Source organism: Venustampulla echinocandica (assembly GCF_003357145.1).
Source record: "Venustampulla echinocandica strain BP 5553 chromosome Unknown scaffold_7, whole genome shotgun sequence".
NCBI lineage: Eukaryota > Fungi > Ascomycota > Leotiomycetes > Helotiales > Pleuroascaceae > Venustampulla > Venustampulla echinocandica.
The window spans coordinates 1,146,697-1,163,151 of NW_022474212.1; the positions used below are offsets into that span (position 1 = coordinate 1,146,697).

Genomic DNA, 16,455 nt, shown 5'->3' on the forward strand with positions numbered 1-16,455 from the left:
CCATAAGCACAGCAGAGTACCTAACATCAACCTAAGTTAGCACAATATTCCACCTGCAATTGTCACCACCGTTACGAGTAGAGCAAACTTACGCAGCAGTAGCCGCCAGCGTCTCAAATGGCTTTGCAATCGTCGTATAACTTACCATTCCCAAAAATGCAACAATAAAAGTCGTAATAACCGCCAATTTATAGCGGCTATTCGGCATCGCCTGTAAAATCCACATCGGCGCAATTAGCATAACACTCCCTATTCCCACAACAACGACTGTGATAAATCGATCGATTCGTTTGTCTGAGGTGTATGTTATAACGTCTTTGTCGTATATTGGTAGCTCTGGTCCGGTCTTTTGCATCCATAAAGGGAGGATGCGGAATTTGCGAGAACGCTCGAGGAGGCGGCGGAGGGGAGTTTTTTCTTTAGGGATGACGGAGATGAGGTCTTGGGTGTGGGTTAGGTAGGCTTGTTCGTCGGTGGCGATTGCGACGTTGTCGTGGTTGTGGTGCCAGTTTCGGAGGCTTTTGAGGTCTTGTCTGAAGGGTTGGGGGTACTTCTTAAATTCGATTTGTTGGAGTATAAATTCATCTGGTGGTTTTCAGGACTTGCGGAAAATTTAGGGGGTTTGGATGAACTCACTGTACTTCGCCACTTTTGTTGCTATTTTCTCGACCAATTCTGTTCGATCCTCTCGATCGTCTCTGAATGACCCATTATGTAGATCCTCCGCATCCATCTGACTATATTGTGCATCAAGCTCATTAAGATCAGCCTCCAGAACGGCAATCTGGTCTTGAAGGGCTAATGCAATTCGTGTATTTAGCGACGCAAATTTTCGAACAATATAAAAGTCATTGTCGGAAGCAATAAATTCGGAGTAGCCTTTGTAGCCAATGTATTTCCATGGTTTCTTTTCAATTTCTTCTTCTGTGAGGCGTGGTCCTTCGGTTGTGGTCACGCTTCTTATTGAAGTAGAAGTCCTTCTTGTTGGTGGTGGTGAACTTGGTGCTGTAGATACAACAGATGGCAGTTCCACGCTCGCCGTTGGTGTTTCAATAGACATATTTTGAGTTTTCTTGGCAGGAAATTCCATGCCGCCATATCTGAGTGTGTTTTTGTCCACAATATGATAGATAACGATGATTGAGGTGTTGCCCTAATTAGACTATTATTCGACGATAACAGTTGGTTGAAGTTGTGAATGATTCACAGAAGTTGACGAGCAAAATAATCTGCCATACCTAACCTTGATTCGGCCATTTACTTTTCTGGCGTATGTGAGATATACGTAGCCCGTCCAGCGAGGCGAATTGCGAGGCAATCTGTGAGGCAAACTGTGGTGACCAGTCGGTAGACAGCCTCACTGAATGGCAATCATCGATTCCCACTCCGAGGCTGAGCATTTTATGACCGCTCTACTCAACTTTCAATCTCAAGTTCCTCGAGTATTGATGCAGAAGCATCATATACGGTTCGTTGTTTGATTCAAAAATCGCCAATAATGTCGTCAACTGAACTCACCACAGATCCAGCGGCACTTGCTGCTAAAGAGCGAGCTCGGATCATTCTGCAAAATTCCTACAGCGAGGCTGTAACCACTGCACAACCCATTGATCGTCCTCTCCGATCAGAAAGCCCAGAAGCCCGCACCGCCGCTGGCCATGTTCGACGTCGAACGGATAAAGTAACAAACGCTGAAGCACCTCCACCTTCAAGATCCGAAACAAAATCCTGCGCCAGGCAACCAGCTTCTAAGGGAAAGGGAAGGCAGAACAGAGGTTTAGGAAACGATGGTGACAGCGACTCTGACGAGGACGAGAAAAAGTCCAAGAAAAGAGAGGACAAAGATGGTGGAGGTGCAGTGAAGAAGCCCTTGACTATTGTTGATATCGGCGGCGCTGGTCCAAGTGATAGAACATATGGTGGTCTTTCTGCAGAAGAAAAGCAGGCGATACAGCTTCGTCGCGCGATAACAGCTATGGATCGACGGTGGGCAGCGTTTGAATTGCACAATCAAGAGTGCAAGCGGAGATCTGAGGTGAGGAGTCCGGTGCTCATCGCAAAGACTGGTTTGCCCTACGCTTGTCTTCGGCCACCAGAAGATGCGCAACTCAACCAATTGACGTTCGAGAAATATACCGAGGAGTACAAGAAAGACGCCCTATTCGGTCATATAAGAGACCAGGTGGTTCAGGGCGATGAAACGGATAAAATGAGGGTGAATTCATGGGGTGATCATCTGGAGGACGTACTGTTGTCTGTTGAAGATGCGTTCATTCGGCGATGTTCAACTTTTGCTGGGCCATCTACGGCAAGAGAAGACTCCAAAGTAACCCGGATGTCGCTTATGATGATGTGTATACAAAAGAAATTATGGGAAGAGGTCAGCAAGTATGGTTATGATGAAGGGCTAGATGAGAGCATATCGGTTCCTCGATTTGTGTCACGACACTGCCCTAGAGAAGGTATGATCGTCGACTTGCTGGCTGAACAGTATTTTCGCATATTTTCCGAGGGTCTTTTGGAAGGAGTCGTCGCTCGAAGGCGTGGATTGGATATTCCGACTTTGACATTAATGCAAGAACTCAAGAATTCGAGACGCAAGGAGAACGAATTGACCCTAGAATATATGAGCTGGGCGATCTCAGTTCTAGATCAGACAGAGCTTGCTGAACGATGCAAAAACTTGTTACGAGATCAAACGATCAAAAGTTTCCAAATATTCACAAATTGCAGGCAGGAATTTGTGGACGATCCCGATGACACTAGCAATAAGAGTACTGTATCTCTATCGCTACTCAAAGGAAACAAGCTCGTCAACACCCAGCCTGTGTCAATCGAAGATTTGCGTCTAATGGGCTGGCGTCACCAAGGGTCCCCCAGCGGATTTTGGCGGTATGAAGTGAGACATGTAGCAATACCAGTTGCGTGGCAGGAATACTTAGGTATGGATGTTAAACTCACTGGTTCGCAGACCATGTTTGAAGTAATGTTGAAGGTAAGAATGGATGGGGAGGTGGTAGGAATATTCAGGCCTGAGTTGGATCTCGAGTGGCACAATAACTGGGACACGTTTTGTGATTCTCTTAGAAGAGTAGACCCATCTCCACGGTCTTGGGCTCTGTCTTAGTTGTCTTTTTATTATTAGTATTCAAACACATGAGCTATTTCCTCGTATCCAGAATTGCTATAAAGTCCCGAGAATAATCATCCAAAAGCAACCTTAGCCTATGACTTCGTGCGTTGACAGCGGGGGAAAAGCCATATCTGCGTGAATGTTGCTTAAAAGAGACCGAAAGTGAAGTATAAACATTATTTCCATCACTGTGGATTCTTCGCGCGAGTGGGGAGCAAGCAGAACTAGCTTCTGCATTGTCTTCGCAGCGCTGCTAAAACATTTTTGTTTTACGCTACATGCGATGCAAAGAGTTTCTAGCACGATTGAGTTGTCAGATTGCAATGAGACCTACTACCTGCCTCATGCCACCTTCCGACTGTCGAAAACTGATTTTCGCGGTTTCGTATTCATTGCTTAAGATGATGTGATGTGGGACATTGGCCCAGCCACTAAAAATACACGGTGATGCAGGTCTGTCGTCGATCATTGGGCTGTTACGGTCGAGGCTAGTTATCACACTACTCTCAAGGCTTATTTAAAATTGGACTGCCTCCTAACCTTAAAAGAACCGCCTAAGGATAAAATATCTTCTAGGTAGTAGTCGAAAACCTTAATCATGCTCTAAACGACTGCTTTCTACCCGCGGTTTATTTACAAGTAGAACTAGCAACTATTGTTTAGGTTATAGGACTTAGAATGTGGGGGCACTGGGGGGTGTTTAGAGGTAATTAGGTTTATTAATTTCTCTAATTTAATAAGTAGAATGCCTATATACATAGCTAAGTAAGGGAATTAATTAATATGCTAATTAATTAGAATACGCTAAGATCCGTTAGAAGCTATTTATACTTTGTAGACACGGATGCTTTGCCTGGCCCGTATAGGACTAGAGAACAACGGTACTTTGGTTGTATATGTAGGACTAGAACTTACAGGCTACTGTATAGGAATGCACTACTACTAATAGGCGTGCTGCATATTCCGTATGCAGCACTGAAACTGACAGGCACGCTACGAATGAACCGGAAAATGGCTTGGCCAGGGTTCTTTCTGTCTTCCCCTTGCTGAGATATTCAATCGAAGGCAACTGAGTTAAATTAAGAATTTGGTATTAATATATAACAAAGAAATACGAGTCAGCTACTGCAGTCTGTTTCTAGATAAAACATACCCGCTACTAGTAGAATCTACAATAATAAAAAAGAGAATATAGTTTGAAATGAAATGGTGTGAAGCTTCAACTGAAATGCTGCCGATTCTTTGGCATACCCCTGTATTTATAGAGGCACCTACCTACCTCCTCTGTTACTATAGTCAATCGATGCCCAATCACTATTTTGATCAGTTTTGAGGCGTGACGACAGATATATTCTGTCTATACTTCTTCTTACGGGTTAATATTCCCTTTCTACCATTCACACAATTCTCGAAATGCCAAGGCACAGTGGTTGTTAGAACTCTAGATCTAGGCTGATTACACAGATTTGAGAGAATCCCTAGCACGAAGCCGTTCTCCGTACTTGTAAAACAGAATAGGAGCCGGGACAAAACCCAGCGCGAGGAAGCCTAGCAATGTGTTGCCCCAGCCGTAATTCAGCGCCCTGTACATGCTCGGCCCAGCTAGTGGCAGAAAAGTGCTTGACAGGTACCGCAGGAGGTTGTTGGCACCCAGGGCAGAAGCAGCAGCGTCGGAGCCAAACAGGTCGACGAGGTAGAGTTGTGTAGGCATCTGCAGATGTTGAGCGCTTATCTAAGGGGCATCTCAGCCAGAATAGAGGGTAGAACTTACAAGGACGAAAAAGGCACCCAGGCCAATAATAGCAGTGCCAATGATAGGCAAAGTCCAATGCACTTTGTAGTACGCCGTCCAGCCATATATAAACAATCCCACACCCACACAGGGGCTAAACCAAATCATTAGCACCAAACGATACTCGGGCCGAGGCAGTTGCACGCCATCTGCTTTCATAGCCGCCCGCTGGACACGATCACCAAGGGCGCCAAAAAGAAGCATGGCCACGATTAGAGCTACACCTAGTCCTAGGTGCACAAGCCCAGATATAGACGTGCCAAAACCGTACTGACCCTCAAATACGTCAGTAAACGTGGCAAACAAGAGGTACATAAGCCCAAAGACTAGGGCCACGTAAAGAGACATAACTAATAAGACGGCCGAGCGGAGAAGGAGCATAGCAGGGCGGATGAGCGCCTGGACGACGACCTGGCGGGGCGTGAGGTAACGAGCGAGCCTTGATTGTAACTGCGGATTTCCGGTGGAGACGCGGAGACGGGCCGCTTTGCGTTCAAGGAGAACTTTAGGATGTGTTTCACGCATTATAACTAGGGCAGCAGTTCCAACAGCGCCTCCTAGGATCGCGAGCATCCAGAAGGTCCAACGCCAGCCCTTGTCAGCTGCGATAAAACCCCCGATAACGGGGCCGAGAACCTGAACCACATGGATAGGTTAGCCTTGGGTTAGGGCATGTGGAATGAGGATGAGGCTAGGATTGAGGATTATGACCTACCGGTCCCGTCAGCGGGCCCAAACTAAACAATGCCATTGCAAACCCCCTATTTTCTAAGCGAGCGACATCCGCAGTAGTCCCGCCGCCCAGAGCCATAGGCGTGCCGCCCGCACAGCCCGAGAGAAACCGGAAGACAATGAACTGGCCGATGTTCTTGCTCAGCGCATTGCCGATCACAAAGGCTACGAAAGCCAGGCTGGCACCGTGATATAATGGCACGCGGCCGTACATTTCGCTGAGCGGGTACAGGAACATAGGCCCAGTCGCTAAGCCAAGGAGATAGAGGGTTATCGCGAGGGTGCTGACTGTTTGGGAGCTGATATTAAAGTCGGCGACGAGACCCTTGATGCTAGGTGCGCACATGGTTGGGCCCATATTTCTATAGTAAGCACTTTGTGTTAGTCCATATATGCAACAATATAACATCCTGAAGCGATCGGCAATGGATGCATTACTTACGTTACCAGGGCAAGCAACGCAACCATGAGTACATGCGCCCACCTCTTGTGGCTCGACCAGTTGAGCGGATTGATGGGATTGTTCGGCCCGTCCCAGTCAACGACGTTGGGGTCCGTAAGTTTGCTGTCATTAGGCAGGCCAGATTCGAGCGCGACGTTGTTATCCACAACCTCTGAGGAGGTGTTTTCTTTCGACATTGCTTGAGTAGAGTTGAATATAACGGCGGAAAGACCAAATAAATGTAGATGTAAAATATGCTATTGTGTGATAGAAATCTAAGCTTTTGAAAGAACGATTTCAGAGCAAAACAAAATTAGAGTATAAGATATTAAGAACTCGAGGTGGAAATAGCATATTAAGTACAGAGGAAAATGAAGATGGTAGTAGTAGTGGCAGTTGGCAGTGAATTCATTGCTCCTATTTCCGACAGTCTTCCAAGACCTGGAACTAAGAAGGCAATAAGTCGGGAGTGTAACTCCCTCCTTACTGTACGAAGTAAGCAAAACAAAATTGGTCAGTCCCAGGAGGTATACCTGATTGGTCTAAAACGCTAGTTGGCTTTCATACTCCAGTTTACGGGGGGCGCTACGCCGAGTAGACCGTGTCTATAATAGTAATAAATTAATAACATTTCCAAACTTTGCGTTCAATTTCTTTAGGTCGCTAACGAGCCGTTTTACGTCCGCGGATGGTCGGACGGTCGGACTGCTGACGGCGGGCTACCGAGCATAGCTAGCTAGCAAATAGGAGGGTGCGGTGTCTTTGCTGTCCGGAATCTATATGACCTACAGGGCTGCAACATGGCTGACCTATTGTAGGATCAAGTATGTGATGGTATTAAGTCTGACTAGGAAAAGCCTATTACGGAGAAGAGATTTACATCGTACGTGACGCCGCACTGCTGAGGAAGCAGCTGGTGGTCTCATGATCTAACACCTGTCCACTTGCGGACGAAGATCTCCCGGGGCTACGACGAATATAAAAATTACTATACAGTTCCGAATTATCTGTCCCTAAATCGATTAACCTATTATTTATTGAGTTACAAGAGATTAGAAAAGACCTGCCCTTAAAAATTGTACAATTTGGGCACCTTTAGGCCGTTGTTCTTAGAAACTAGCTAGAGAAGTTTGTGACTATAGGGGTATATATTCAAGTTATTCCTGTTTCGGAACATCTATAAACTCGTGCAAACTTGTTGAAGTTTGGCGAGGCTGAAACCAGGACTTTTTATGTATACGTCGCATGTGGCAAATATGTCCCTCTTTTACCTGTATATAACAAGGACTTCTCCTCCACCTCTATTCCTACAATCGATCAACTCTTTCTACCTGTTTTCAAGCCCTCTAACACTTGACGTAACTCCTGAGCCAATACTTTGAGTACGCGCGTAGCGCTCCTAGCACCTTGGTAAGCTTCTCTACTTGGCGTATAATTCATGAGATAAGGCCGGCCTGGTTCCAAGGCGCGAGAGGGTGGACAGTTAGGTCGCGACAGGTGGGCGCCCCTCGCCGATCGGCTCGACCTTTTCAGCACACGAAGATCCTTCATTTAGGCACGAAGGTCTGGTTTTACTAGATGCAACATTAATCTGGCCTATTTCTAATAAGGCAATGCTGCTCAGCCGGCTCTCCTGCCACCATGGTCGACTTGGGGATTTCCCCACACATCCGGCGGACTGGTGCAACCTGCGGCGTAGTTAGCACCCTAGCTCAGAGCTCAGATCCTTCCCCACACTACGGTTCTAACCGTTAAATCTCCTCTCCAACCACAAAAAGGCATTTATTTGGCTTTCGCATAGCTACATGTAGCCGTATGATAGATACCGTAATCATTTATATACGGACTATATCCGGAAGTATTCCCTCGAAGTCACCTCAAAATTGATTCCTAGGATGCAATACCAAGCTTTTTACTTGGAACCCACCATCTAATGACTGCTCCTAGTCTAGGAACAGCCCCAATCTTTTGGCATTCGAGCATGGAAGCAACATCGACAAGTATCAGCCATTTCAATCTTGGAAATATGCCGTCCATACAAGACGAAAAATCAACTGCTACGGCGCATGATGTAGAACACCATTCGGATTTTCGGAAAGTAACAACAATTATCGAAGGCTCAACGCAGCTGTACGAAGATGGAAAGCTGGATTTTATTCCCATGCCTTCCGGTGACCCAAAGGGTATGTGCTGGTCGATGGAGTTTAATTGACTACTACTCATCAGATGAACAGATCCCCTTAACTTACCACAATGGAGGAAAATTCTCATCCTCGTTTCACTCTGCTTCTGTAAGACTCTCCTCCCCAAGCAGTCCTAGAATTCAACACTGACGCAGCGAACACAGTCGGCGCAGTGTCTCTGGTCGCACAGCAGATTGTGGGTTCCCTCCTGCCAGTATTTGTGCTGGTTTACGCCGGTTTGGACCCGAGTATTCTCACCAACGGTGGTGGAGGTGCCGCCTTTGGTCCACCCGTCGGAATTCCCAGTGGTATCTCTAGTGTGTTTCCGCCTTTCTCAACAGGTGCTTCGCTCCCGTCTGGATTTCCAACCACTTTTCCCGCGTCAGGCGCTTCGATCCCCAGCGGCTTCCCGACGAACCTTCCTGCAGGTATTTTGATCCCCAGTGGCCTCCCAACCAGCTTGCTAGCTAGAGCTACCTTTCCAACGCCCGTCCTAGCCGGCGTTCTCCCGTCTGGAGTAACCAAGGCTAGACAAGATTTCAGTGAAATTCCCAGTGGTCTCCCGACAAGTCTTATCCCTGGAGCCTCCGTCCTCAGTGGATTCCCAAGTGGAGCCAAACCTTCTGGTATCCCAGCTGGCGCAGTCCCATCAGGAAGTCCTCCTAGTGGGACAAGCAGCAACCTACTTGACAGCCTAGCTGGGCTGCTGGCCATGAACCCAAATGCCCCTTCTCTTGCCGAAGTCAACCGGCTTGCTTCTCTCCCGGTCCTCATAGTTGGCCTTAGCAATTACGTTCTTGTTCCTCTATCGATTGCCATTGGTCGACGACCTGTGATATGCCTTTGCGGTCTGCTGGCGTGGACGTGCACTCTTTGGGCAGGGTTGAGTCAATCTCTAAATTCACATTTGGCAGTTCGTTGTCTTCAAGCTTTGGGCGCTGGTGCAGTGGAGAGCTTGATCCCATTGATTGCGCATGACATCTCATTCATCTATTAGCGAAATAGAGCTATCGGAATTATTTGGGTATCCTAGGTGAGAATTCGCTTTTCAGAGGTGTGTTAATTGAATTCAACCTAATCAAAAACTAGGGGCTTATTACACTACCGCTTGGTATCGGCTCGTCATACATCATCGCCAATCTGAGCTGGCGTTGGCTATATTATATTCTTGCAATTTTAACTGCAGTATCTTGGGTCATGCTTCTGGCATTTGTGCCAGAGACTCGATGGCAGCGAAGCACTTCCGAGATGCGTATGTCTTTGATCTTCTAAATACCGACTTGGGATTTATGCTAACATGATTGTAAACAGGAGGCGCAAGTGAAACCCTGCGGCCAGGTGAGCGAAGACCACCAATTGATGCAGCTCGATACGGCGCGCGCACCTTGAAAACAGACCTCACTTTCTTCACCAGCCTCCGAGCTAAAGATGCCGCTTTGTCGTTTGTTGAAATCGTTGAATCCCTCATCTTCCCCGGGTTCATGTGGATTGTCCTCCTTAACGCAGTCTTCATTGGTGCCTCTCTCGCAAGTTTGCAGACTATGACTACAGTGCTCTTCGCTCCTCCCTACAACTGGGATTTTAAATACGCTGGATACTCTGTTGTTTTGGTCGTTGTTGCTACTATCTTCGTGTACGCCATGGGAAGTTATTGCGCTGATAAGGTCGCGAGTATGATTACAAAACATAAGGGTGGCATACGTGAACCGGAGGTCCATCTTTGGAGTCTGATCTTCCCGCTGTTTTGTGGCATTTTTGGATGCATCTTGTTTGGTGTTGGCGGGACCTACGTCTACAAAGTACACTGGATAGCAATTCTCTCCGGTACCGCGTTCCTTAACTTCGCATTTTTGACAGTCAACATTATCGGCTCTGTCTACTGCATTGAGAGCTATCCAAAATGGGCTGGGTATGTCTTACTTCAACTCGCAGATTCTGTCATTGCCGCATCTCAACTCAAGGTTAAATCTCCGCTAACAACTTTTACCAGCCCCGTTCTTGTCAATGTTGCAGGATTTCGAAACGTCATTGGCTTCGCATTCACCTACGGCGTTACGGACTGGGTGCAAGCACGCGGTTACATGGGCTGCTTCGGCATCTACGCTGGCTGCATCGCATTGCTATGCGTACCAATGCCATTTGTGTGGAAATTTGGGAAGAGGCTTAGGAGACGCGCTGGGATGCTAACAAGGAAGACCTCGCATTCAATGTAAAATGGAGCGCTTTGAAGACGTGGATTATCAGTTAGATAGTTGGCAAAATTGAGAAGAGAAACGAGAAGGGTGATTTTAATCTTTTAGTTTAGTCGTTCTATTGGTGAAATTGAAGGGAATGGATGATGGAATTGAAGGTATTAAATTGATTGCTTCCTTCGATGAATGAGGAACAGTAGTAAAGCATATACAGGCTATGCAGTAAGAGAGAAATTTTTAATTGAAACCCCTCGTACCTTGTTCCAAGTCACTGAAAGTTGTAAAGTGGCAATTAATACCCTGAACAGTGATCCTACAAAGTAGTCACTCTAAATAGTAGCCATCGCTCTCGTCTTCCAAGTTGTCTCCCGTCCAAACTCGTCGCGTATCTATTGAGGCTTAGCATTACATCACAGACTTGCTCCTAGACCAAGCTCCAGCATTTCGACCACATGCCCACCTTAGATGAGTCCGTACCCTAAACGATTGAATTTATTACCTGGCGAGTAGGGAATTCAGATGTTCAGCTGTGATAATACAGTTTCGAGCAGCATAGGATTTTCATATTTTTTTAAATCAGGATTTCCACTTAATAGATTAGAAAAATCAATTAATATAATATTCTTAAGTTTATGCCCTATACCATGCCAATTACAGGTTCAATTGGCACCTGCATTATTCCTTCATATAAATCTACAATCTTAACCATATCTTAAATCATATTTGCTAGACAGTTCCTGGCGGAAGCTGCAAGAAATCTGATCTAAAAAGTGTAACGCCTGAGCCTTCCCCACAGTTCCGATAGTCTCAGTGCGTGCGTGGTTGGATCCGCTCTCAAAATTAATCATGGACATTGCTGAGAACGATTGCTGAAGCCACCCCTATCAGGAGGGGACCTTGCCCGGAATTGACCTCCACCCGACCTAAATGTATCTTAAAGTCATTGTGTTAGAATATGGGAGTTATGGGAGTTCCCCTGGCCAGCTGATCAAGCCACTTAGGCACCCCACTTGGCACTTCTCCACCACAAGGGAGAAATGAGATATGTATATCCGTGATAAGCCGAATACTCAGATATCATCGCATCCCATACTAATTAGTATAGCACATGATAATAGAGGCCCTGGGAAGCTATTCGGATACTATCGGTGTTATTTCCTTGAGTTACCTAATTGATCACCTGACCCTATACATTCATTTGCCTATATATGTGAAGCTTTCACCCTATAGTATTAGGCTCTTTAATCAATACAATTATCCCATTCCATGACCTATTCTGACTAATCAATTACCTGTATTACGTGTACCAATTTGGGTCCCAATTATCAACACATTGTGTTGGTCGATATTATAACGGTACTAAGAACTGGAAGATTCGCACTTTGTAAATAGTTTCAGAAACGTTGCCCTGTCATACTGAATTGACAGCTCCCTAGAAAACATGTCCAAGAAGTTTGATATCATTATTGTCGGGGCAGGCATTGGAGGTACGGAAAATATCACCATTTTGGCGTTTTGTACACTCAGGCGACTCCGATTGCAATCACTTCATCCCCAGAATCAAAGCTGATTCTCCCCTCAACCCACAGGAGCTACGCTCGCCCTTGCCCTCGCATGCTCTTCGACGGCTCACTTTATCACCGTCCTCGAGTCCTCCTCAGTTATCACTGAGCTCGGCGCTGGCATTCAAGTTACCCCTAACTTCACACGAATTCTGACCCAACTCGGGTTGGGTAACTCTCTCGCCGCAGTTGGCGTCCAGCCCCAATACATGCGTCAAGTGCGCTGGGAGGATGGCAAAACATTGACCCACTTCAATGTCAACGCAGACGACCGTATGGAAGGCTTATTCGGGTACAAGTACTGGCATGTGCACCGCAAGGATTTGCATAGGTTGCTGTACGAGAAGGTGTTGCAGAGAGGAGTGGTCGTGAAGCCCGGTGTGAAGGCTACAAGCTGGGAGCATGGCTCTGATGGGCGAGAAATAGTGCACTGCGATGATGGAACTATCTATGAGGCTGATCTAGTAGTGGGAGCTGATGGAGCGAGGTCACTGATGGCCGACCTGGTTACGGGACATAAAGTCCAAAGCATGGCTACGGGCGACAGCGCTTACCGTGCGCTTCTCCCAGCAGCGGTGATGGACGCTCCGGAATTTGCGTCACTGGAGCTGCGGAAGTATGCGACGACATGGTTGGGGCCAGGACGACACATCGTCTCTTACTATGTCTGCGACGGAGCGTTTTATAACATCGTGATCATCGTGCCGGATGAACCCGGCGAGGAATCGTGGAAGAAGCTTGGAGACATGCCGGCACTGCGAAAGCAGTTTATGAACTGGGATCCACGAATCAAAAAGTTGCTTGGAATGATCGACGAGTCTTATGTTTGGAAATTAAGAGATCGACCCAGCCTGAGCAAATGGGTGCATGATGAGGGCAATCTAGTCCTTGTAGGAGATTCGGCGCATCCGATGCTGCCATATATCGCGCAAGGAGCGGCGAGTGCAGCCGAGGATGCAATGGCATTGGCGACATGTTTGGAGTTTGTGGTGGAAGGAAAGAGGGATTTGCGCAGTGTATTGAAGGTTTACGAGAGTTTGCGGGTGCCCCGGACGGCCCATATGAGGGATGCAGCGAGGGCAAATAAAGAATACTTCCATCTTCCTGATGGTGAGGCCGTCCCCTTCCCATGACCACTCCGCAACTGACTGGACTTTAGGACCACAACAAGTAATTCGAGATGAAGCACTGCGAGCGGATGGATTGACGGGGGAGACTCCCAACCAGCTCAATGATGTTCAGAAGCTAAAAGTGTTGTATAGTTACGATGTCAAGCAGGAAGTGGTGGATCATTTTAGGGCACTAGATGCCAAGATGTAGAGTGGTAAAACAGAAGACTAAATAGAATTAGGGTGTGTATGTTGACAAGGAAATCACACCAGACGTACGAGTCGTAAATAGAAGTACTTTGTGGCAAATTCGAATCTCAGGTTTATGTACTGTTTTGTCTTGGTAACTTAACTTTCTAATTTACACTTTCCCCTGTGACTTTGTCCCTTCTATAATAGGTAGGTAGGTACCTTAGGTAATTCGGGCCCACGAGCCACGTGCTCCATGCCATAGCCCCAGGCATGGTTCTTCCGTAGCACCAAAAATAAGGGCGCCTTACTAGCAATTGGAGTATAAATACATCTCCTGTTAGTTGACCCCTTACTCTTGCACCATACTTAATAGCTGACGGTAGCTACTTTATACCCAACTAGGGTATATCTCGTATCGGTTGACTCCTCGATTTTGCACAATACTCAAATAGTCCACGATATCTGCCACTCTTTAGCCTGACAGTATGGCAGTAAGCCAGAAGCGTAAGTTGTTGTCTAAGTATTCCGTGGGGTTTTGTGCAGCTGATCCCCGCTTGCATCTATAGATCCCACTCCAGTGTTCTTCGTCAGTCATGGAAGCACCATGATGCTGGGCGAGGAATCAGAGCCAGCAGCTATCTGGAAAGAAATGGGGGACGAAGCCACGCGTCGAGGTGTGAAAAGTATTGTCATGATGGGTAGGTGCGATTCTGTCAACTTAATTCGACAACGCTAAAAGATCTGTAGGCGCTCACTGGGAAGCCCTCGGTGATGAAATTCAAGTGGCTATGAACCCGAACCCTCAGCAAACACCGGTAGGCGGATATTCACCACTTAAAGGCCCCAAATAGGTGATAACTAAAAGCACAGGTTGCGTATGTGGCTCCAAAACGGTACAAGAACTTCGTCCTCAGCCCCGACCTCGTCCTCGGCTCCAAAGTCCTTTCCATGCTCCAGTCGGCGGGCTTCGAAGCGAAAGCTAACCCAGTCCTTGATTTCATCCACGACACGTTCCTGATACTTATTCGCATGTTTCCACACATGCAGACCTGCATCCCCGTAACTGTCATCTCAGCCAACGCCCGTTTTGACCCGCACTATCACGCCAAAGTGGGCTCTGTCCTACGACCTCTCCGCTACGAAAATATCCTCATCATAGGCTCTGGAGGAGCAGTTCACAACCTCTACCGCAATCACTGGGCACAGATGGTCATCCATCGGGATAATTTTGCCCAGCCAGTGCCGCCAGCACCATGAGCGCTCGAGTTCCGCCAGGCGGTGGAGGATGCATTTACCAGAAACAGCGGGCCCGCTTTGAGGAGGGCTCTTACAAGGCTCATGAATCATCCAAGGTATAGGGACGCACATGGCACCGATGATCACTTCATGCCGGCGATTTTTGCTGCGGGTGCGGCGGGTGCAGTTGAGGATAGTGGCACAAAAAATGAAATGACAGGCGAGTGCTGGGAGCTGGTTAACATGTGCAATACCCAGTTTCAGTTGGGCGAATGGTGATAAAGGATCTAGTTTTAATTTAAGATTTATTCAGAGAATCTGTTTGTATCCCTCAAGACTAAAAATTCATCCAAATGAGACGAATAACACCGAAAATGTGGTCTTAATTTAGTTAATATCTCATTAACGATCCTTCTCTATCCAGTGCGACATCTTTGAAGCCATCCTAGAACTGCCCTCCAATCTCATATCTAAATATCCTTTCATTGAATCTGCCCAAAGTATGCCTCCAAATGCTTGCGTACGTTGAAATAAGTCCACAGCCTCCAAGCGTGATGAATAATAAAGTACTAAACATTGCATTCTCCCCAATAGGCCTCTCTGATAAATCTAGCTCATAATTGACCGGGCTAAACTCGGGAATTCGCCGCCAGTTTGATGGCCACCACGATACCGGCCCAGCACCTGCGGCTCGTGGATGAGGAGCGGGATATGGATAGACTCTGTCCCGGTAGTCGTCGCTTGTTGAAGTTGTGGTTGGAAAGAGGCGGGCGGATTGTGTCTCTAAGGACGAAGTGGCGTCGGCGCCTGTGCGTCGCACGGTATAGTCGGCCGGGATTTGTGAAGTGCCAAGGTACTGAGAGGCAGAGAACTAGTACTGGTATCTACAGCTATTTTTGCCGCCATGATCGTGGCTGTTGCAATAAGGTGGTGAGGTTGTGAGGTTGTGATGTATGGTGCCTGAGGTGAAGCTGGACTTGGTGGACGAAGTGCGATGCCAGACGTACTAGCAGCTACCGTATCCCACTGCCCCTGAACGTGTTACTCGTCTATGGGGGATATGTTTTAGATATTGCGCCTTGTCGTGCCGGTGGAGAGAAAATTATGCCGATAGTTCTAATGTGTATTTAGCCTGTGAACCCCTATTTCCCCCTTTACCGATGGTTAGCACGGGTCCCGGGACACGGGGGTTTATTAGCGAGCATGCTCATTTTCTTACTGGTGAGTGACCCTTGTCTTGGCCGATTCATGCTAACCGACATTTTAAGGGGGATACGGAGTACTTGTGTGTGTATCCCCACCACCCGCATCCCGAACTTCCGCCACCGTGTGGCGGTCTGTCTGGCAACCGCATGAATGCCTCCGACTATCTTGTGTCCGGTTAAGCTCCGCAGGCAACACGAATAGATATTTCCGAATGTCAGCTATAGTCGATCTCCGTTTTCCACTTTCAACTTTATTGTTTCAGTAGAAACAATCTCGCTTCACCCAAGTTGAAATATCCTCGCCAAATGGCTATTGTAATCGAGGTCTTAATCTTTCCAGACTGAATCTATACACTCGTTTTATATATACCGCACGAATAGATGACTCTGTTTTAGACGTGGTTTGGGACTTTTTTCCTACGCAGTCCGCATTTACTCAAAAACACACTTTACTTTCGCTGTTTTAGGGAAAGGAAGTTTAAACTAAATTCGCCTAATAATACCCTCTATTAATATCCAAGTTCACGATCCGAATTGCGTTGAAATAATATTGACATTGAATTTGGACTAGTTAACCTCCTCTTAGAGCATCAACTACAGAACTAATTCAACATATACTTAAGCTCGCAAAAGCCCGTTAATACTAAAACAAATACATTCCCACTCCTATCCCCCCC

The 16,455-nt window shown here is 46.9% G+C and overlaps 6 protein-coding genes across 6 annotated transcripts; 4 read left to right on the forward strand and 2 right to left on the reverse strand.

Annotated features, from left to right (window-relative positions):
• Positions 1–88: 88 nt before the first annotated feature.
• BP5553_08300 (Uncharacterized protein) lies at positions 89–1,060 on the reverse strand (the record flags this gene model as incomplete). The annotated part of the gene is made up of 2 exons (XM_032016923.1): positions 89–585; positions 637–1,060. 2 exons carry the CDS (start codon positions 1,058–1,060, stop codon positions 89–91), a joined length of 921 nt encoding a protein of 306 aa, XP_031867214.1.
• A 438-nt stretch (positions 1,061–1,498) lies between these two features.
• Positions 1,499–3,127, forward strand: BP5553_08301 (uncharacterized protein; the record flags this gene model as incomplete). The annotated part of the gene is made up of 1 exon (XM_032016924.1): positions 1,499–3,127. The coding sequence occupies one exon, from the start codon at positions 1,499–1,501 to the stop codon at positions 3,125–3,127; it is 1,629 nt and encodes a 542-aa protein (XP_031867215.1).
• Positions 3,128–4,589: 1,462 nt separating this feature from the next.
• Positions 4,590–6,296, reverse strand: BP5553_08302 (Fluconazole resistance protein 1; the record flags this gene model as incomplete). The annotated part of the gene is made up of 4 exons (XM_032016925.1): positions 4,590–4,844; positions 4,905–5,561; positions 5,641–6,019; positions 6,100–6,296. The coding sequence occupies 4 exons, from the start codon at positions 6,294–6,296 to the stop codon at positions 4,590–4,592; spliced, it is 1,488 nt and encodes a 495-aa protein (XP_031867216.1).
• Positions 6,297–8,080: 1,784 nt separating this feature from the next.
• BP5553_08303 (uncharacterized protein) lies at positions 8,081–10,495 on the forward strand (the record flags this gene model as incomplete). The annotated part of the gene is made up of 5 exons (XM_032016926.1): positions 8,081–8,282; positions 8,334–8,390; positions 8,447–9,195; positions 9,372–9,534; positions 9,594–10,495. 5 exons carry the CDS (start codon positions 8,081–8,083, stop codon positions 10,493–10,495), a joined length of 2,073 nt encoding a protein of 690 aa, XP_031867217.1.
• Positions 10,496–11,915: 1,420 nt separating this feature from the next.
• Positions 11,916–13,356, forward strand: BP5553_08304 (Uncharacterized protein; the record flags this gene model as incomplete). The annotated part of the gene is made up of 3 exons (XM_032016927.1): positions 11,916–11,961; positions 12,064–13,146; positions 13,196–13,356. 3 exons carry the CDS (start codon positions 11,916–11,918, stop codon positions 13,354–13,356), a joined length of 1,290 nt encoding a protein of 429 aa, XP_031867218.1.
• A 466-nt stretch (positions 13,357–13,822) lies between these two features.
• BP5553_08305 (uncharacterized protein) lies at positions 13,823–14,594 on the forward strand (the record flags this gene model as incomplete). Its single annotated transcript, XM_032016928.1, has 4 exons — positions 13,823–13,841; positions 13,904–14,035; positions 14,085–14,152; positions 14,208–14,594. The coding sequence occupies 4 exons, from the start codon at positions 13,823–13,825 to the stop codon at positions 14,592–14,594; spliced, it is 606 nt and encodes a 201-aa protein (XP_031867219.1).
• Positions 14,595–16,455: the final 1,861 nt, after the last annotated feature.